This window comes from Sebastes umbrosus, chromosome 23 (genome assembly GCF_015220745.1).
Source record: "Sebastes umbrosus isolate fSebUmb1 chromosome 23, fSebUmb1.pri, whole genome shotgun sequence".
In the NCBI taxonomy this organism is placed as follows: domain Eukaryota; kingdom Metazoa; phylum Chordata; class Actinopteri; order Perciformes; family Sebastidae; genus Sebastes; species Sebastes umbrosus.
This window is the reverse complement of record NC_051291.1, coordinates 19,131,786-19,148,000: the sequence shown is the minus strand read 5'-3', so window position 1 is coordinate 19,148,000 and position 16,215 is coordinate 19,131,786. Positions and strand designations below refer to the sequence as shown.

Sequence of the window (16,215 nt, the reverse complement as noted above, 5' to 3'; positions counted from 1 at the left end):
AGGATTAACATTACCAATATTTTTTTTAATTAGTGAAATGATTATACTGGCATAAAACAAACATTTGATGTCTTGGTTGGTGTGAAAGTCAGTAGCTCAGCATCTCTTGGGTTTGTTATTAACTTTTTCCACAGTAAAACGGTGATATTTCTTAGTTTAATTCAGTACTCTAGTATAATAGTACTCTGGCTATAATATAAAATGATGTTCAAGTAATGATGCAGGTACATCTATGGCAGCAATAGATGTAAAATATGAGCAACCTTCCCTGGTGGTTAGATGAACTATTGCCACTGGTTTCCACATATGGTGCCATTCCTTTCAGCCAAGGACCCAGCATGGACCCAGCACGGATCGGCCGGGGCCCCATCACGGAGGGAGGGGAAATCCAAGGTGGCTTCATCTGTACTTTATACTGAGAGGTTTACTTTCCACTGCCCTTACTGTGCCATCCTTCCTGCTCTTATGTAACCCCTGAGCTGTTTTGTTTTTTTTAACAGCAAACCCTTATGGGGACAACCCTTCAAAATCTCACCTGACCTTATGTTTATTCATGTGTGTAGGAGAAACAAGAAAAGGCCTCTTCACACCTGAACTAGCCAGGCAGAACTAAGGTGATCACCCAAGAGAGCGCCGATGAAGAGAGCCTAACATTTAATTTAATATACACCCCCACAGAGAATGAGAGGGGTTGACAGCGAGGTGTTGGATGAGGGCAAAAGAGTACCTTTTAGCATGGCTGGCCTGATGCAAGTCTTGATGCAGCTGGCCTCTGGTCCCGCTGTGCAGACTGCTGAACCCCAGGTGCTGGAGTGGAAGCCGGGATCGAGAACCCTTGATGGGCACGGGAGCTCAGTAAACAGGGTCACCATTTGCTGACCTTCGGAGGATGACTCACTGGAAAGGATAGAGGCATATGATAATGAGAGAACTGCAGTAGTGTGGTTCAAGTGCTAGATAAGAGAGTCTCAATAGGCATGGGCTTAGCATACAAAGCAATGTAAATACTTTGAAATATTTAGGGTGAAATGCTGTCACAGGTAGTATTCATGTGTTTTACAGAAGATCCCGTAACTTAACCCTCAATGTCAAGCTTTCCCAAGCTTTCGGGTTTAAGTAAATTTAGCTTTTTTTCCAATTTCGACACTGTCTGGAAGTATCATACGGTATATACTGTATATATATATATGTTTATCTGTTTGTTCCACCAATATATACAAACTGTGATAAATATGATCTGATAAGATTCTGTGTAGAGTAGTACAGATTGCCATCTGCACACAAAAAAACTCCCTTGGTTTAACCCTGAATACAAGATGATCGTAATGCTACTACATTATAAAGGACAAAGGTATTCACAGGATACAGTGCTAGCTTTTAGAGATCCCAGTTTTTGAGTAACTTCTAACCTTTCAGCTCTGAAGCGTAGGCCTTTACTTGGTGTCAACAATATTGAATATTCTGCTGTGTATTCTACAATAGCTGTTTCAATGTATGCCACACCAAATAATATGGAGTAGAGCCAGTTTAGAATTAATTGAATCTAATAGAAATGCAAAAAAACAAGAATCTGGTGATGCCAGTAGGTCTTAAAAGTGAATACATGTATAATTTACAGGTGATGCATGACTGCATTTGAAAGAAAGGTATGCTCATCTGAGACTTTTATCAAGTCTTTCTGCTTACTTTCACGTTTTTATTGGAGAGCAACCCCAAAACAGTGCTGGCAATAATGACCATTATCTGTTTGGCCCTTTTAGCAGTTTAAAACATGGATCAAGTGACTGATTATGGATGATGCTCCACAAAAGAATTCTGAACTTTGTGCTGTGAAACTTAAAAATTACATGGGACATTTACTTTTTTTCTGAGATATGGCTTGTATTTCTGACATTATATTTAAGATATTGTTTTATGTGTTTTTGTTGTTACACATGTTAATTTTAAAAGGTTTCATTTTATATGTTTAACCTGCTTTATTGGTCTTGCTTTTAACGACATTACTTATTTACTTTGTTGTCTCTTTTGTTGTTTGTTACTATGTGACCAAACTAGTTTTCTCTCTGTGGATGTATAAAAAGCTGTCAGTCTAATTTAATTATTTATTTATCACCATAGAGTACTTTTTTTCAAAATATTTACTTTGCAGTCAAACTAAATTTGCCACAAAGTGTGATAAAGGATGAATACTAAGTCATTTTCCTCTATATTGTTAGAACAAAGGTTGAACCCAGCGCTACACCTTCATGCAGTGGTTTTTGAAAAATACTGCACAAATCGGCAGGAAGAAATACAGTATGTCTCTTCCAAGAACACACATTCACACACGCACGTACGTACGTACGTGTGCAAACACACATGCCTGCATTCCCCCTGATCTCTTTTTGTCTTGTACTCCTCTTCAGCATTCAAAGCATTTGAAACTAGCAGTCAACTCGTCATCATTCAGCTGAGGCAATAGTCCTCCTCCGAGGACGGCGCAAGTCAAAAAATTAAACTTCACTCATCGTGCCATTAAAAACAACCTGGAGTATTTGAAGCTGTCAGGTGAAAATCCCCCCATAAGCTGCTGAACACAACAGAGCAGATACACGAGTGGAGCAGAAAGATAAAACACGCCATCTATTCTTGCGAGTTTCTCTTTGAAACTTCTCTTCAGTGTGCCTCTGAGATGGAGGTTCTTTGCTCCCTGCAGAGCTGCTCCAGCTTCTCCTCTCCCTGGAGAGATTTGCAGAGCGAGACAAACACCTTGGGTTTCTCTGCGGCTGTGTGTTCTCCAAAATTCGCCCCAGGCAACTTTAAATTAATACCTAGCACTGCCTTTCCCCTGATAATTATGTATCATCACCCATGAATGCTATAAACGGAGGATGTTTAGTGCTTTTATAATAGGGCTAAACTGTTCTGCTAAAATCTTGTGCCGGATGTAATGAATGTTGCATCTTTCAGAAATGTGCTGAACGTCTCTACAATTGCAGGGAGCTCTGCAGGTTCAAAATATTTACATGTTATTACAGCTCTGTGCCTTCCAGCTACGGCTCCTTTTGTTGTAGGGAAGCTATCTGTGCTTCCTTACAAACCAGGACAGGCTTTGTTCACCACTACTACAAGTAGAATGCGGTTCTTCTCTCAATAATGGGCAGATTGACAAGCCTGTGGAGGTTTATAACGGACAACAATTCTCCCAGGCTCGCTGAATGGCGGAGACATGTCTCTCCTGACGCTACAGTACGCGCCCTCTGTTGCAAGGAGACTCTGCGATTAGCCGGGAATTCATTCCTGACATGATAATTGCTGTCAAATTACAGCCAACCACCAACAATTATGATGGGTGCTGACAGGTGAAGTGTGCTTGTCGCTGTGCTGCGCACACACACAGTGTGTTTATAGGCGAGAGAGTACACACAATTTACACACGCCGACACAATTTACAGTTGTTCAAGGTCCCTCGGTCAAGCAATGCAGCTCCATCGACTCGCAACTGTTGTGCTGACTGTGGCGGTGGGGTAATTAAATACTTTGTGATGAACTGGGAACTTTCTCCCTTGTATGAATGTGTCTTCTTTTATCAAACACCAGTAACTCATCTACAGCCCTCTGAACCACGTCTGTACCAGAGGGAGATTTCTGCATGCTTTAACGCATCGGCCGTGGTGCCAAAGGATGTGAAATCTATGAAGAGGAGCAGGTTAACAACTGAGCCAATTACATCCTTACGAAAATCATTTGAAAGTAAGGACATGACAAAGATGCAAACCATGATTTTTTAACTCTGTGTATTGATTAGGGCTGACCCGAATGCTTCAGGGTTTTGACCGTTGCCATGGTATTCAACCTCAAAACCAGTATTCAAATGCTTCGGGGTTTTTTGTTTATATATATATATATATATATATATATATATATATATATAAGCATATAATAATAATAACAATAATAGTAATAATAATAATAATAATAATAATAATAATATAGTCCATGAGATAAAGAATAATCCCATAACATTATTAATATTCAACATTTATTATTATTAGTTATATTGCAAAAGCAGACTCCCTGTAGACCAAATTGCTATATTACAACGCATAACAAGCAGGTGATGGTGTAAAGTGATTTTTGGAGGTAAATTGGTCATACATTTTCAGTATATGAAGGCCAACATATTAATTCAATAATAGGCCTCTCTCTCTCAGACATTTTGTCATAGTAGGAAAAGCACAGGTGTTACTAATAACATTACCGATGGCTCTGTTCTATTCAAGTGTTACAGGGAGAGTGACAGTGAGCCAGCATGCACCATACCAGGAATCTAAACTCAAAGCAGCTAAATGGAACTCAGCCATTATTAATTTCATTATTTACACTTGCTTTTTCCTATGGCTACAAGCCACAATGTCTTCCGTGAAAAAGGCCTATTACGTTGTATATTTTCCACTTTATTTGTACCTTTATATACTCTGGCTATGGACCTCTGCTCCTTTTTTTAACAAGACTACAGTCAGCTAGCTGCTCTGTGAGAAACAGTGATGCTAATTGACTCTTTAACCTTAGCCTAAACACAGAGTAACATTACAGCTGAGGGTTGGTGGGAGTGTCATTCATTTAAACCACAGTACCGTTTTTGGACAGTAAAAATGAATGACAGACCAAAATGTTCAGCTGTTAGCATGGCTGGAAACCATATAGCCTACTGTTTATTACCAAACAATAGATAACTTTATGTTAGCATGTGAGGTTCAATCATATTCAGTGGCGTTTTTAGTTGAAAAAATGTCAACTTTACATTGAACAAATTAACGGCAGCATATAATGTGCTATTTCACATTTCCCAGTTTAACACAGGTGATAAACCGAATAGGCACATACCTGTTCTCTGACGAAAGTGTTCCAATCCACGTACTTCCAGAAGTACACAATGTAGTGCACTGTGTGCTCACTTGAGTAGTGCGTACATTTCAGCGGGGTAGGGTCGTCTCAAATCGAATACTCTGCTGCGCTCTGACCGGAAATGACGATGGCAACATTTGACCGCGGCTCGCTACCCGCCAAAATATCTTCTGAAAAAAATGAAAGCAGAGTGGAAATTACGTTTCCAACGTCGTGACCTACGCCTGAGATGTGTCCTCCTGTTGGCTAAAGATGCACCGGTATGTTTAGGTATTGTATTGTTTTATTACAATCTGTTATCGCCGTCTGTTTGAATAGTGGTCGTGGCTCCGCCCCTTCCGCTACATAGCCAAGATGGCGACAGTTAAGTGTGGAAAGTGTTCAGCGTTCCACACTCAACGATCTGACCGTTCTGAGTGCAACATCCGGGTACTTTGAGTGCACTGCATTCTGCCGTACTTCCCAGTGTGAACGCACTTATGCACTCAAAATAGTAAGTGTAAGTACAGAAGTACGCTAGCATAGTGTGTTCCAATCTGTCTACTGACAAGATAGCAGCTAGCCAATTCAACCACCAATCAAATTGCAGCAGGGAAACGTCACTCAGTCGCGCGCGCTCGCACATGGTGAGTTCAAAAGCGCTAGTGATGGGAATTCGGCTCTTTTTAGTGAGCCAGATCATTTGGCTCAGCTCACAAAGAAAGAGCCGGCTCTTTCAGCTCCCAAACGGCTCTTCGTTTTACCACTTCTGCCTTCTATAATTCAGCCAAATTTAGCGCCGTTTTGACCTATGATTAGTATGTGTGCACATATATCACTTAAATTATTCAATATAATTATACTAAACCTTATAATTTCCAGAATACCATACTTTTACATGCTGCTTCGTTTCCGACTGTCACTCATCTTGTCTGCTATTCGCACACCGCACTCTTCTCTCTCTTTCCCTCCTCCTCTCCCTCCTGCTCTGTACCTGTAGACCATCAGCGCGCCACGCACCCCCGCCCCTCCCTGCTAGATGGGATGATCCTTGTCTGTCATCACCTGATTGGTTGCACGGACGTCATTAAAACAACATTCAGTCACAGTCAGTGCATGGAGTGCCTGTGGCGCGGAGAAGGTCATCCTATTATTCTTAATTAATTAAAAAAGAAAAAGAAAAAAACGATAAGAGCCGGCTCTCGGTCGGGAGCCGGCTCTTATCGTTCACTTAAAAGAGCCGGCTCGTTCATGACCGACACATCACTAGTTCAAATGCAAATCCTGAGCTCCTATGTGCAATATGGAAAGTTCTGTACACAATATGCTTGGCGTTCAAGTGAGAGAACACCCCTAGCAACGGCAATATTAACGTTACTGTCGGTGTCTAGAAGCGACATAGGCTAACAATTTAGCAAGCTAGCAAGTGGGTAACATAATGCAGTAAATGCAAAGGCCAAATGAGAGAGGAAAAAATGAGGCCGTTGGGAATATCAACATTTTCCTCAGACCTATTATAAAATTACGAAGAAAAACAATATATGACAAAAAATTACAATATATTACCTTTTTGTGCATCGAAAAATGAACTTCCGTGGCCTCCGTCATTTTTGACAACGTCAACAAACACGTAAAGTTTCGGAAACTTTCCACTTCCACGAGGTTGTGAATACCACAAGAGGGGGGCATTAATACGGTCTCTTCTCGTGAACACAGTAAACACAACCCCATTTGAAGGCACCAACAATGGAGGAACTTGACCTTGCCAGCCTGTAGGTCTGTAGGCCTCTGGGGTCAAGCCCATTTAAAACACCATTTAAAAACTATTCATCATCAGTCACTGACCTTAAATGTAGAATAATGCCAAATAACAGCAGCATTAATGCAGAATTATATTAATTTCTATGTACTCCGTACCACCAAACCTTGCTCTGCTGCCAGCATGTGGAGCTCTGCCCCAAATGACCCTTCTTACCGGATCAGTGGGTCAATCTCATGGATGTATAATCCATTGTCAATCTCTTTTAGTTTGTCCCAAGGAAATCCCCAAAAATTGTCCTTTCAAACTCAGCAGAAGATCTACAGTATTCTACCATAGCAAGTTTGAATACAGTGCTACATTTTAACAGTTAAAGTACAAAACGAATCGTGCTTCCAAATGGCGATTTGAATGGTTTACATTTTATACGGTTTCCCACCGACAATTCTTTCTTCCCTAAAACAATTCCTGGGTCCGTTAAAGGCCTATTTAAAGAGGCTGGGACACAGGTCATGGATTATAACACATGCGCAGTGCGATTAGTTCAATTTTGGTGAGTGCTTTTCGGCGACCAGATTTTAATGTCCAAAGATATGATGCGTTGATGACCCGTGACATCTCCTCTTTTAACCCTCCTTGGTTCCTGTCAGAGTAGGAAGTGAGCTAGGGTGTGGTCATTTAAGCAAAGAACATATGTCGCCAAGAAGTGAAAGTCAATTGTTCGTTCCATTGCAACGTCAGCGCCCAGCGGCAAGGCTACACTTCTGCCAATTTGTACACAACTGTACACCATACTACCGCACCGTAAGTGCCGTACAAAAGTAAAACAAAATTATTTTTATATTCTATTGTCATATTCTACCGAAATGACCTGTGTTGAACAATAAAATATTGTAAATATAATAAGTGTTTTCTGTCCAAAATGGCGGAAGCGCTGGGAGAGTGTTTGTGTATGTGAAACCTCAATACCACCACAAAAGAAGACAAATTCTAAGCCATAAATCTCCAAGGTCTCATAACGTAGAAATCTGCCAATCAGTCCGTTTGTATTACATAGGGCAGTTTATTGAACTTGTAAATGTGTTAGGTGTCATTATGCATGACCTTAGTTTTTCTACACTCACAAAACCATAAAAGTTTGAACATTTATAATAATAATTTGCTGCTTCAACATTACATTCAAAGCTGTAAATTGTTATAGCTACATTTTGTTAAAAACACAATATTTACATTAATTGTAATACACAAATTTTATATTTGGCATACTTACATTAATCTCATCATATAATTTACAGGTTCTCAAGTACTGATTAATGTGAATATTTAATCTCAAAAATTCACAACAAATCAAAAAGTAAATTAACCATACAAAAATGAAACATACAAACAATACTAAAGCTAGCCCCCCCCTCCCCCAAAACAAAAAATGGTGCACGGGATTTAAGATTGATGAATATTTTATGCCTCTATTTTACAAAACAATGTGAAATGTGCCTGCCACAGAACACTTACTTCACTGCAGCAATGCAACGCGGTTGAACTGAGCAACTATTTATAGTGCAGTCAACGCACGTCCATCTTTTTAATCAAACACAAAGTAAATCTCAACTGTACAAATATTTGACAATGATTAGTTTGTAAATATTTCTTCAATAGAGTGTCAGTCCTCGGGTGTTTTAAGGTCGCTGCTGACAGTGAAATTCTGTTCCAATTACTGCTTTGTCAAATAGAGAGTTCATAATAACAGTACTGGTCATAATACAGGTGATAAAGTCTTGTTTGTGCTTGTCTTGATCGATAGATTACAGTTTAATTAGGATTTTCGGGGTGAAATCACTTTAAATATTCTTTAATAAAAATGTCTTTTTCAGTTGAGCATTTCCGAGTGTCTTGATTCCAGTTTCTTTTCAGCACATTGTACATTTTCCTTTGGCACAATACTTGGTAACCCTAAACATCTGTTGTCATGTACATCATGCAGGAGGGATGGGGTGTGTTCACATAAATAGCAATGGTCAAAGGCAAAGTCCAGCTTCTACAGTAAGCATGCAATTGCACCAGCGTTTACCCGTGTGTTTGGTCCAGGCTCATGGTTTCATTGTTAATGGGGGGCAATTTTTGGTAAGAGGCTGATTTTAAGATTCTAGAGAGAGAAGAGGGCAGTAGAGTGGTTTGTTAACATGAAAACTTCCCACTAAAAACCTCTCTAGTTTTCTGATTTACATAGAACCATGTGGAGTTAAATAAGCCTCAAAATTGCTGTCATTACTGTGCCAAAGTTTGTTACCATTTTCTTTTATATCACTGCATAAAAATGTCATTTTCGACAGCATTCTTTTCATTTAATGGTAATACACTTTTGTTGGCATGTTCAACTATTTTTGCACCATTGCTTTGTGTGGATATGACTATGGGAACACACCCGTTTCTACTACACTTCACTGAAATGCATACTCGAGGCCTCTAGCACCTTTTTAGCCATATAGTATACAAATGTACGGAGTCGTTTTAAAAAAAAAAACGTGCAAGACTCACGGATAAAAGACTCTGTTTCCAATACTTAAGGCAAAAACAATTCTCATATATACCAATATACATATATTTGAGATTATTACATCTATCAAAACTGTGTTTTTCTAGAGTGTTCTGGTAAACATATGTTGCGACTGACCGTGGTGACCTATTATACATACTAGAGCTAAAAGTGCGGAATGACCAAGTCAAAGTCAATGCAATGCCCTCTAGTAAATACAAAAAGAAACTTCCATTATTTGACAGTTTCTTCAGTTTTGTTTTTTTTGACTGCCTGTTAATCTATAGGCCCGTGTCTTTTATTGGAGTGTAGGTCAGGAATGCCAAACTGAAGATCACATAAAACAAGTGAGTGCCCAGTAGAAAAGTGCAAAATACGCCAGTGTGTTTCTTCTCCAGACCTGGACCCGAACCAGCACCTATAGCTGGGACACTTTCCTGGGCAGAGGCCTCGGTCTGGGGACTCGAGGGTCGGAGGTTCCGTCCAGCTTCATGCTGCCTGTGCGGAGCTGGTGAGGCTTGGGCGGCAGGGCCGGGGGGTCCGTCTGTGGGGGGATGGAGAGGCTGTGGGGCAGCGGCACGGGCCGCCGGGGGTTGTTCCTCTCGTACACGCTGTAGGGGGGAGGCGTCTTGTTCTCTCTGCGGATCGGCTCGTCCGAGCTGCTGGAGACGGAGTTTGGCAAGGTGGAGGGAGGGGGCAGCTGGTGAGGCGGGTGGTCGCCCGCGGGCAGATCGGTGCCCGAAGCTTCCGACACGCTGCAGCGACTGAGCGAGGAGATGCCGCTGCTGTAGCTGCCGGAGAGGACGGGGGAGTTGGAGACCAGGCTGGTGGACTGGCACTCGGTGGGCGAAGGGGTGAAAGGTGGCACTGCGGTCTAGAGGGAGAGAGAGAGAATGAAAATCAGATATTTTCTTCATGTATAAAGCCGTGGTTCACAACCCTTTTGGCTTCTGACCCTTTGAAATGAAGCAGCTGAAGCTATTAGTCGATAAATGGATTAGCCGAACAACCAAAAAATGAATTGGCAACCATTTTCATGATATATTAATCATTTGAATAGCATCATAACAGCACCTGAAAATCTGCCAAATGTTTGGTGATGCCAAACATTACCCGTTTCTAGCCTCTCTATTGTAATGATTTGCTGCTTTTCTTTTTTCTTACAGTAACAACAAACTAGGGCTGCAAGTAACAATTATTTTAATTATTGATTACTCTGTAATTACTTTTTTGATGAATTGATTTGGTCTATGAAATATATATATATATATTAAAAAAAAAAATAGATAGTAAAAAACTGCCCATGATCTGAGAGCCCAAGGTGACTACAGTCCAAATATTAGATACACAGAAAATGCTCCGTTTCAGAGAATATTTTCCATTTTTGCCAGACAACTGTAATGACTGTAAAGATGATCAACATAGATTTATTTTCTGTTGATCGACTAATCGATTAATCAACTAATTGTTTCAGCTCTATAGACCTTTTCAAACGTGACAACATAAAAGATTCCAAATGGACCCCGTTGTATTTCCTGTTGCAATGTTTGTTAATGGAATAGCTGACAGGAAGTAAACTTGGACCAAAGCTGTTGCCCTGGCAACATTATAGCAATGAAAAGGTCTATAATAAACTGAATATCTTTGGGCTTTGGGGACTGTTTGACTGTTTGTTTCTGACATTTTTTAGACCAAACAATTAATCAATTAAAGGAAAGAATAATCAGTAGAATAATCAATAATGAAAATACTCATAGCTCTAAAGCAGTTTCTACTTGTGACCCCTAAGTTCTACCAAAGAGTGGGTTTTCCTTCTCAGATTGGTTCATTTGAAGGATTTCTAATGAAGTTCAAGGATAAATTCTATTTTTCAACCCATTTCCCCATGTTTTGTGTCTAACTGACTAATAGGAACAATCATTTCTGAAATTGGTCCAGTATTGAGCGTGAGCGCTGTAGACGGCAGCTGCTCACAGGTTGCAATATGGTGCTATTGGGGCAAGCTGGCACCGTCATTTACGTCCACTAAAAGTGCTTGTTTTAGCCATGACAGGCTCTGATCGTTATAATAAGTGTCTGACATTATGGAAAGAGTCTCGCTCAAGGAGAAGTCTCGTTCTTAAATCTGGCGAGGTGACGTGTTGCCAGAAGACATCGGTTGAATACATCCATGGTGGAAACGCGAGTAACGGCCAGGCAGAGTTTGTTGCGTTGGAGTACAGAAAGCGTTATTTAAAAGACTTTCAAAGTCATGGCTAAATATTTACAGTAGATGATTTCGCCAATGTGGTTGAGGTCTTTGAATTCGATGGCCACCTGTATTTATTTGAGCCAGAGTATACGGATATTCAGACCTTACAACAAGACTTCTCCTTGAGTGGGACTTGGACACAATAACAAACAGATCAGATCAAGCAATAGGTGGGTGAAAAGGATTTATTTCTCTGTAGGGTCCTTTCTATAATGTTGTCAGACACTTGTAATAACAATCTGAGCCTGTCAGTGGCAAAAACAAGCACTCTTAGTAACATTACACTGACGCTGCGCACTTGCCCTCGCGGCTTGTTTCGCGGCTGCTGATTACAGCGTTATCCCTCAATTCTGAACCAGCTTCAAAAATGGCTGTTCCAATTAGTCACTTAGATACAAAAACATGGGAAAATACCACCAATGTTACTCTTTAAAGTATCCAGCATTTCACAAGAATGAGGCAAAAACTAGTTTAACGTCTGAAAAGAAATAACATAACATGGCATTATTTTATAATTACCGAAAGCATGCAACCGTATTGTATGCATCCCCTATTCTGCTGTCTCCAACATGTGTGCTGACACAGCCCTACAGCAACGATAAATACTTTTTATAAAAAAGGAGAGTCAGTGAACAGATTGAGAGGGCCAGGTTTTCACACTCCATCAACCGGCCCTGTGCACCGAGACGAAAAAACACAATATGCCGCACTTCCCCCTCTCAAAAACCCAATCACTCATCAAAATGTTTTTCTAAGCAATTACACCATGCTGCCATTATATCTGCTGAAACTTAATTGGATCTAGTGGAGTGTACAATTGATCAGTAAGGTTGTATTGCTCATGCTACAGGGGGCACGCGTTAAGAGAGAGGTAACCATTTGACATGCACGACTGGACAAACCTTTTCACATCTGGGGGCGCGCTTGATGAAAAATCTGTGTATTTAATGTAGTGCTGACAAGCAGTTTAAACTCCTGACCCAGTTCTCCGGAGAGAGACTGCCACTAAATATCATTTCTACCTCCGCACGCGAGTAAGTGCAGCCCTGTCAGGTTAGCGCCGTGTGTTTTTCTGCAGGTTCACTACCGTCCTGGGGTTTGTGGTCTGGTAATGGGCCCCTGGCTGCACTGACTGATGTGTGTGTTCTGCGTGTGTGCCAGATAATGGGGGCCTGCTGGAGGTCCGCGGAGGATCCGTCTCTGGCTGTGCTGTGATGGGCAGCTTGGTAGTTCACTCCAGGCTTCTTCTATTGCCACAAACAAATGTGCCGCCATGCACACACCTAACCACACACACACGAATCTGATTGACAGAGCATGCTGAGTGCCAAGCTGTCACTCACACTTTGGTTTCCAGAGTCGCTCTATCTCTTTTTTTCCGCCTCACACACACAGACACACATTCTTGGGAGTTGTCACATGTAAGAACACATCGCACCCGTAACAAAGCTGGGAGCTTAACACTGTTGCTTGTGACAAGCCCACAAAAGATAACAGTTAGCAGGAGACGAGCTTTTCGGTTCACTGGAGTTTCAAAACAACTTTCTAGCCCCTCATTAAAAGCTCACTCAGCGCTTAGTTAACCTTTCCTGGACCTTCTGCTTCTGCAGACTGGTATTAACTACTAAGAGGCTCATTAACAACAAATCAGAGCTCGGAGACAAAGCGAGAGTTATCAGTTTAACTGCAGATAAACATAAAAAACACTGGAGGTCGGGCGCATTTGTTGTGTTTCAACACATCTCCGTCGAGAGACGCTGGAGGGAACATTCGGTACAGGCACGCGCGCAGGTCTCGCAGCATCAATAGTGAAGAGAAAAAAAACATAACAAACAATCAGTCTTTTGAAATTTAAATTCACTGACAAGTACATGTAGTGAAGTTGAATAAATCCATCTGGTTTTGCATATTTTTTGGCAAGCAGGCCAGGTGGTGACCTCCGCTCAGAGCTTGAATTAAACACAGCGGACGACAGTTGGCGCCTACCAGGTGTACGCTCAGCTAATACGATGAGTGCCCTCCAGCCAGTCTCGTTTTGAGTCCTCTTCGGGACAGCGGTGTCATAAAAAAACGACAAAATCAGCAGCCCTTAGAAGCTTCAGTGAGCAGTAATGCAAAGCTCCCCAGGCCTCGGGATGACACAGAGAAGGATAAAGACCCCGGAGCTGAGCGGTAAGATGTTATAGAGCAGAATAAAGGCCCTCAAGGCGGTCCAGCAAGGTCAGATTGTCTCAGGGAAAGAAAGAGAAACTAAAAAAAAAAGCCCAAAACTCAGCAAAACAGACAGGAAGTGAGTGACAGACACGGAACCAACCTTTTGCGGCGATCTGGACGCGGAGACGGGAGACTGCGACCTCATGTTTTTAGCCGAGGAGCCTGCTGACAACCAGATGAGAGGAGAGAAAAAGAGGGCAAATTCAAATTAGGGGGCCGTTTTTCTTCCATTCACCATGATGACACAGCGTGAGTCATGCAAACATACACACATGGAGCTGAGAGGGCCAGTGGCTTAAAGCATCAATGAATCAAATAAGCGCTGATGTTCTGCGGGTCCTTTAGGCTGCTCTAAGCTGTTTCTACATCCAACAGCTGTTCCTGCTCTATGCAATGAGGGCAGAAATAGTGTGTGTGTGTGTGTGTGTTGGGGGGTGAAACGCTCCATCTGCTTATTACGCTGCTGGGCAGCACAATATATCAGAAAGCACTGGGGAATAAGTCAAGTCTGTTGCATCTGTAAATAAGTAAACAACTAGAATACAGTTTGAGTTGATGATGGAGAAAACTGTTGTTGAAATGTAATGACATGCATTTCTCAGGGGGGCTGAGAGGGAAAAAAAACAGATCCAGGAATTGACTGGAATTTCAATTGGGATTGACTTCAGCCCTCTCAAAGTCCACAGAGATTTTCAGACTTGTTCTCAGCAGAACTCGCACATCTCATACCAGAAAAATATCGGCGTTTCAAGCCAGTTAGTAAAAGAAAATGCTGTTGTGGATGAAGTTAGGAGCAGCAAGCCAGGAAACAGCAGCTGAGAGCCTCAGATGGGAAAATGTCACAGTAGGAGGAGGTGGGGGGGGGAAGCACCAGGTGTCAAAAGTCGGAGTGGGAAAATTAGTATCATTCTTCATCGTGAGAATTCACCGTGATCGGCCACTTTACCTGAGTACGGTGGCCTAGGAGGTACAGGAGGGCATAGAAATTTGCCAAAAGAGTCAGAGAAGGATGGAGCGCCCTCTTTGACACTGTCTAGGCTCCAGCTACTGGGTGTGGGTCGCACTTACGGTACACAGAAACACATCACAAGTCACTCAACAGGTTATGGGATTACACAAGACAACATGGAGAAACACATTTCAGATGGATGGTATGAGAACTGGAAACAAATTAAGAATGATTTGATGACATTCAGATTCACATTCTGGCCTGCAGAAGGAAACTGGTTTCACACCAAAATTTGCAAGAGTGCATATATTGTCCAAGTGTAGGATGAAGCGGAGGGACGGTGTTTTGGTTGCAACTCGTGTTTTGCTCTGTTAAAAGATTGTCGGTGAAAGATACGTCTTTGTTCACCACATGAATACAGAACCGAGCTGTATTGTCAGCGTTGAAGAGATGATAACAAACGCAGAGCAGTAAAATCAAGATGAAATTTCTCTGTATCAGTGAGAGTGTCACTGTCGAACTTTTGCCAAACTACTATTTTCATTGGCAAGAATGAGCCTCTTTGCTTAATTCTCAAGACAACAGAAATAAGAAGTCATAAAAGTGCTATGGATGAAATCGTAATAGCTGTGGAGCTGCTACACTCATGTGACCGTGGTGTAGTTTGTTTATAGCCTAATGTTAGCTTTTTACTTCTGGCGATTGCATTCACACTTCAAAAGTTTAAGATTATCTTGCTGTACAAAACATGTGAGTATCATCAATGTGTGTTTGCCACAGAGCTTATTTTCTGCAGTAATCCAAAAACCCAGCGAAAAACCTTCCATTGGCTTTTTGTCGAGGGAACCAGAGTGATGCTAACTTCCTAATATGTCATCCATGGAGCACTCTGTTTCTGCCTCTTGACATTGCTAGACTTCCATTGGACGCGCATTGTGGAGGTCAGCACATTTGGGGTTACACTAAAATGAACTTTGACCGCCAGGGCAGTGCTCGCCGCTATGGCTCACTAAGCAGCCAAGAGGAGCACAGCTCACTGTAAACTTTGACATCTGGTTGATTTAGTTTTAGTTTTTTGACTAGAGTGTGCGTTAGTCAGTGACATTTAAGTCTCATTTTCTGCTATGCATTTTTAATTATTGTGTCTTCCTCGAATTCCGAGGCGTGCTTCAATGTTTGACGTGTCCCAGCTGTTTGCTGTTGCTTTGTTCCTTGCTTCCTGTCCCGTCTCTCTTGTGCTTTTCAGAGGGACTGTTGACGATTTTAGTCCATAAATGTGTTTCTTTATTTCTTCCAAAAAACAGTAACATTACTAGCTGAGACATGACAGAGAAATGCAGGATGATGCTTAAGGTCAAGCAGCTAAACAAACCTCTGAAGAAGTGATATTTGTGGGTGGTACAGGATACTTTTTTTTTTTTACCAATTAAGAGCATATGTGGTATATAGGGTATATGTCAATTGTTATTATTTTATAGACAGTATACACTTTGTATCTTTACAGATACCCCCCATTTAATTGATTTCTGATTTTGGAAAAGGCATGAGAGCAACTGTGGGTCCGTTATATAAGCTGTTCAAGGATTAAGAACTATGACTGTTGGTACCTATGTTGATTTTGTTTAAAGATGCCGAATCGTCAT

The 16,215-nt window shown here is 41.4% G+C and overlaps 1 protein-coding gene and 1 long non-coding RNA gene across 11 annotated transcripts in view; both read right to left on the bottom strand.

Annotated features, from left to right (window-relative positions):
• The window catches only part of LOC119483147, a 215,800-nt gene extending 210,878 nt beyond the window's left edge, over nucleotides 1-4,922 (bottom strand). The window contains exons 1-2 of the long non-coding RNA XR_005205630.1: nucleotides 4,867-4,922; nucleotides 728-897 (exon numbers count right to left, since the gene is read on the bottom strand). This is a non-coding gene — a long non-coding RNA (uncharacterized LOC119483147). The remainder of the gene's footprint in view (nucleotides 1-727; nucleotides 898-4,866) is intronic.
• Nucleotides 4,923-7,664: 2,742 nt separating this feature from the next.
• dock4b (dedicator of cytokinesis 4b) overlaps nucleotides 7,665-16,215 on the bottom strand; it is a 142,450-nt gene continuing 133,899 nt past the window's right edge. For 4 of the 10 annotated variants that reach the window (XM_037761280.1, XM_037761285.1, XM_037761283.1 and 1 more), the window contains 3 exons: nucleotides 14,570-14,686; nucleotides 13,724-13,788; nucleotides 7,665-10,032 (listed from right to left, as the gene is read on the bottom strand). In XM_037761280.1, coding sequence (XP_037617208.1) covers nucleotides 9,577-10,032; nucleotides 13,724-13,788; nucleotides 14,570-14,686 — 638 coding nt within the window. In that variant the 3' untranslated portion in view covers nucleotides 7,665-9,576. The remainder of the gene's footprint in view (nucleotides 10,033-13,723; nucleotides 13,789-14,569; nucleotides 14,687-16,215) is intronic. The other 6 variants (XM_037761286.1, XM_037761284.1, XM_037761281.1 and 3 more) reach the window with 5 other exon arrangements.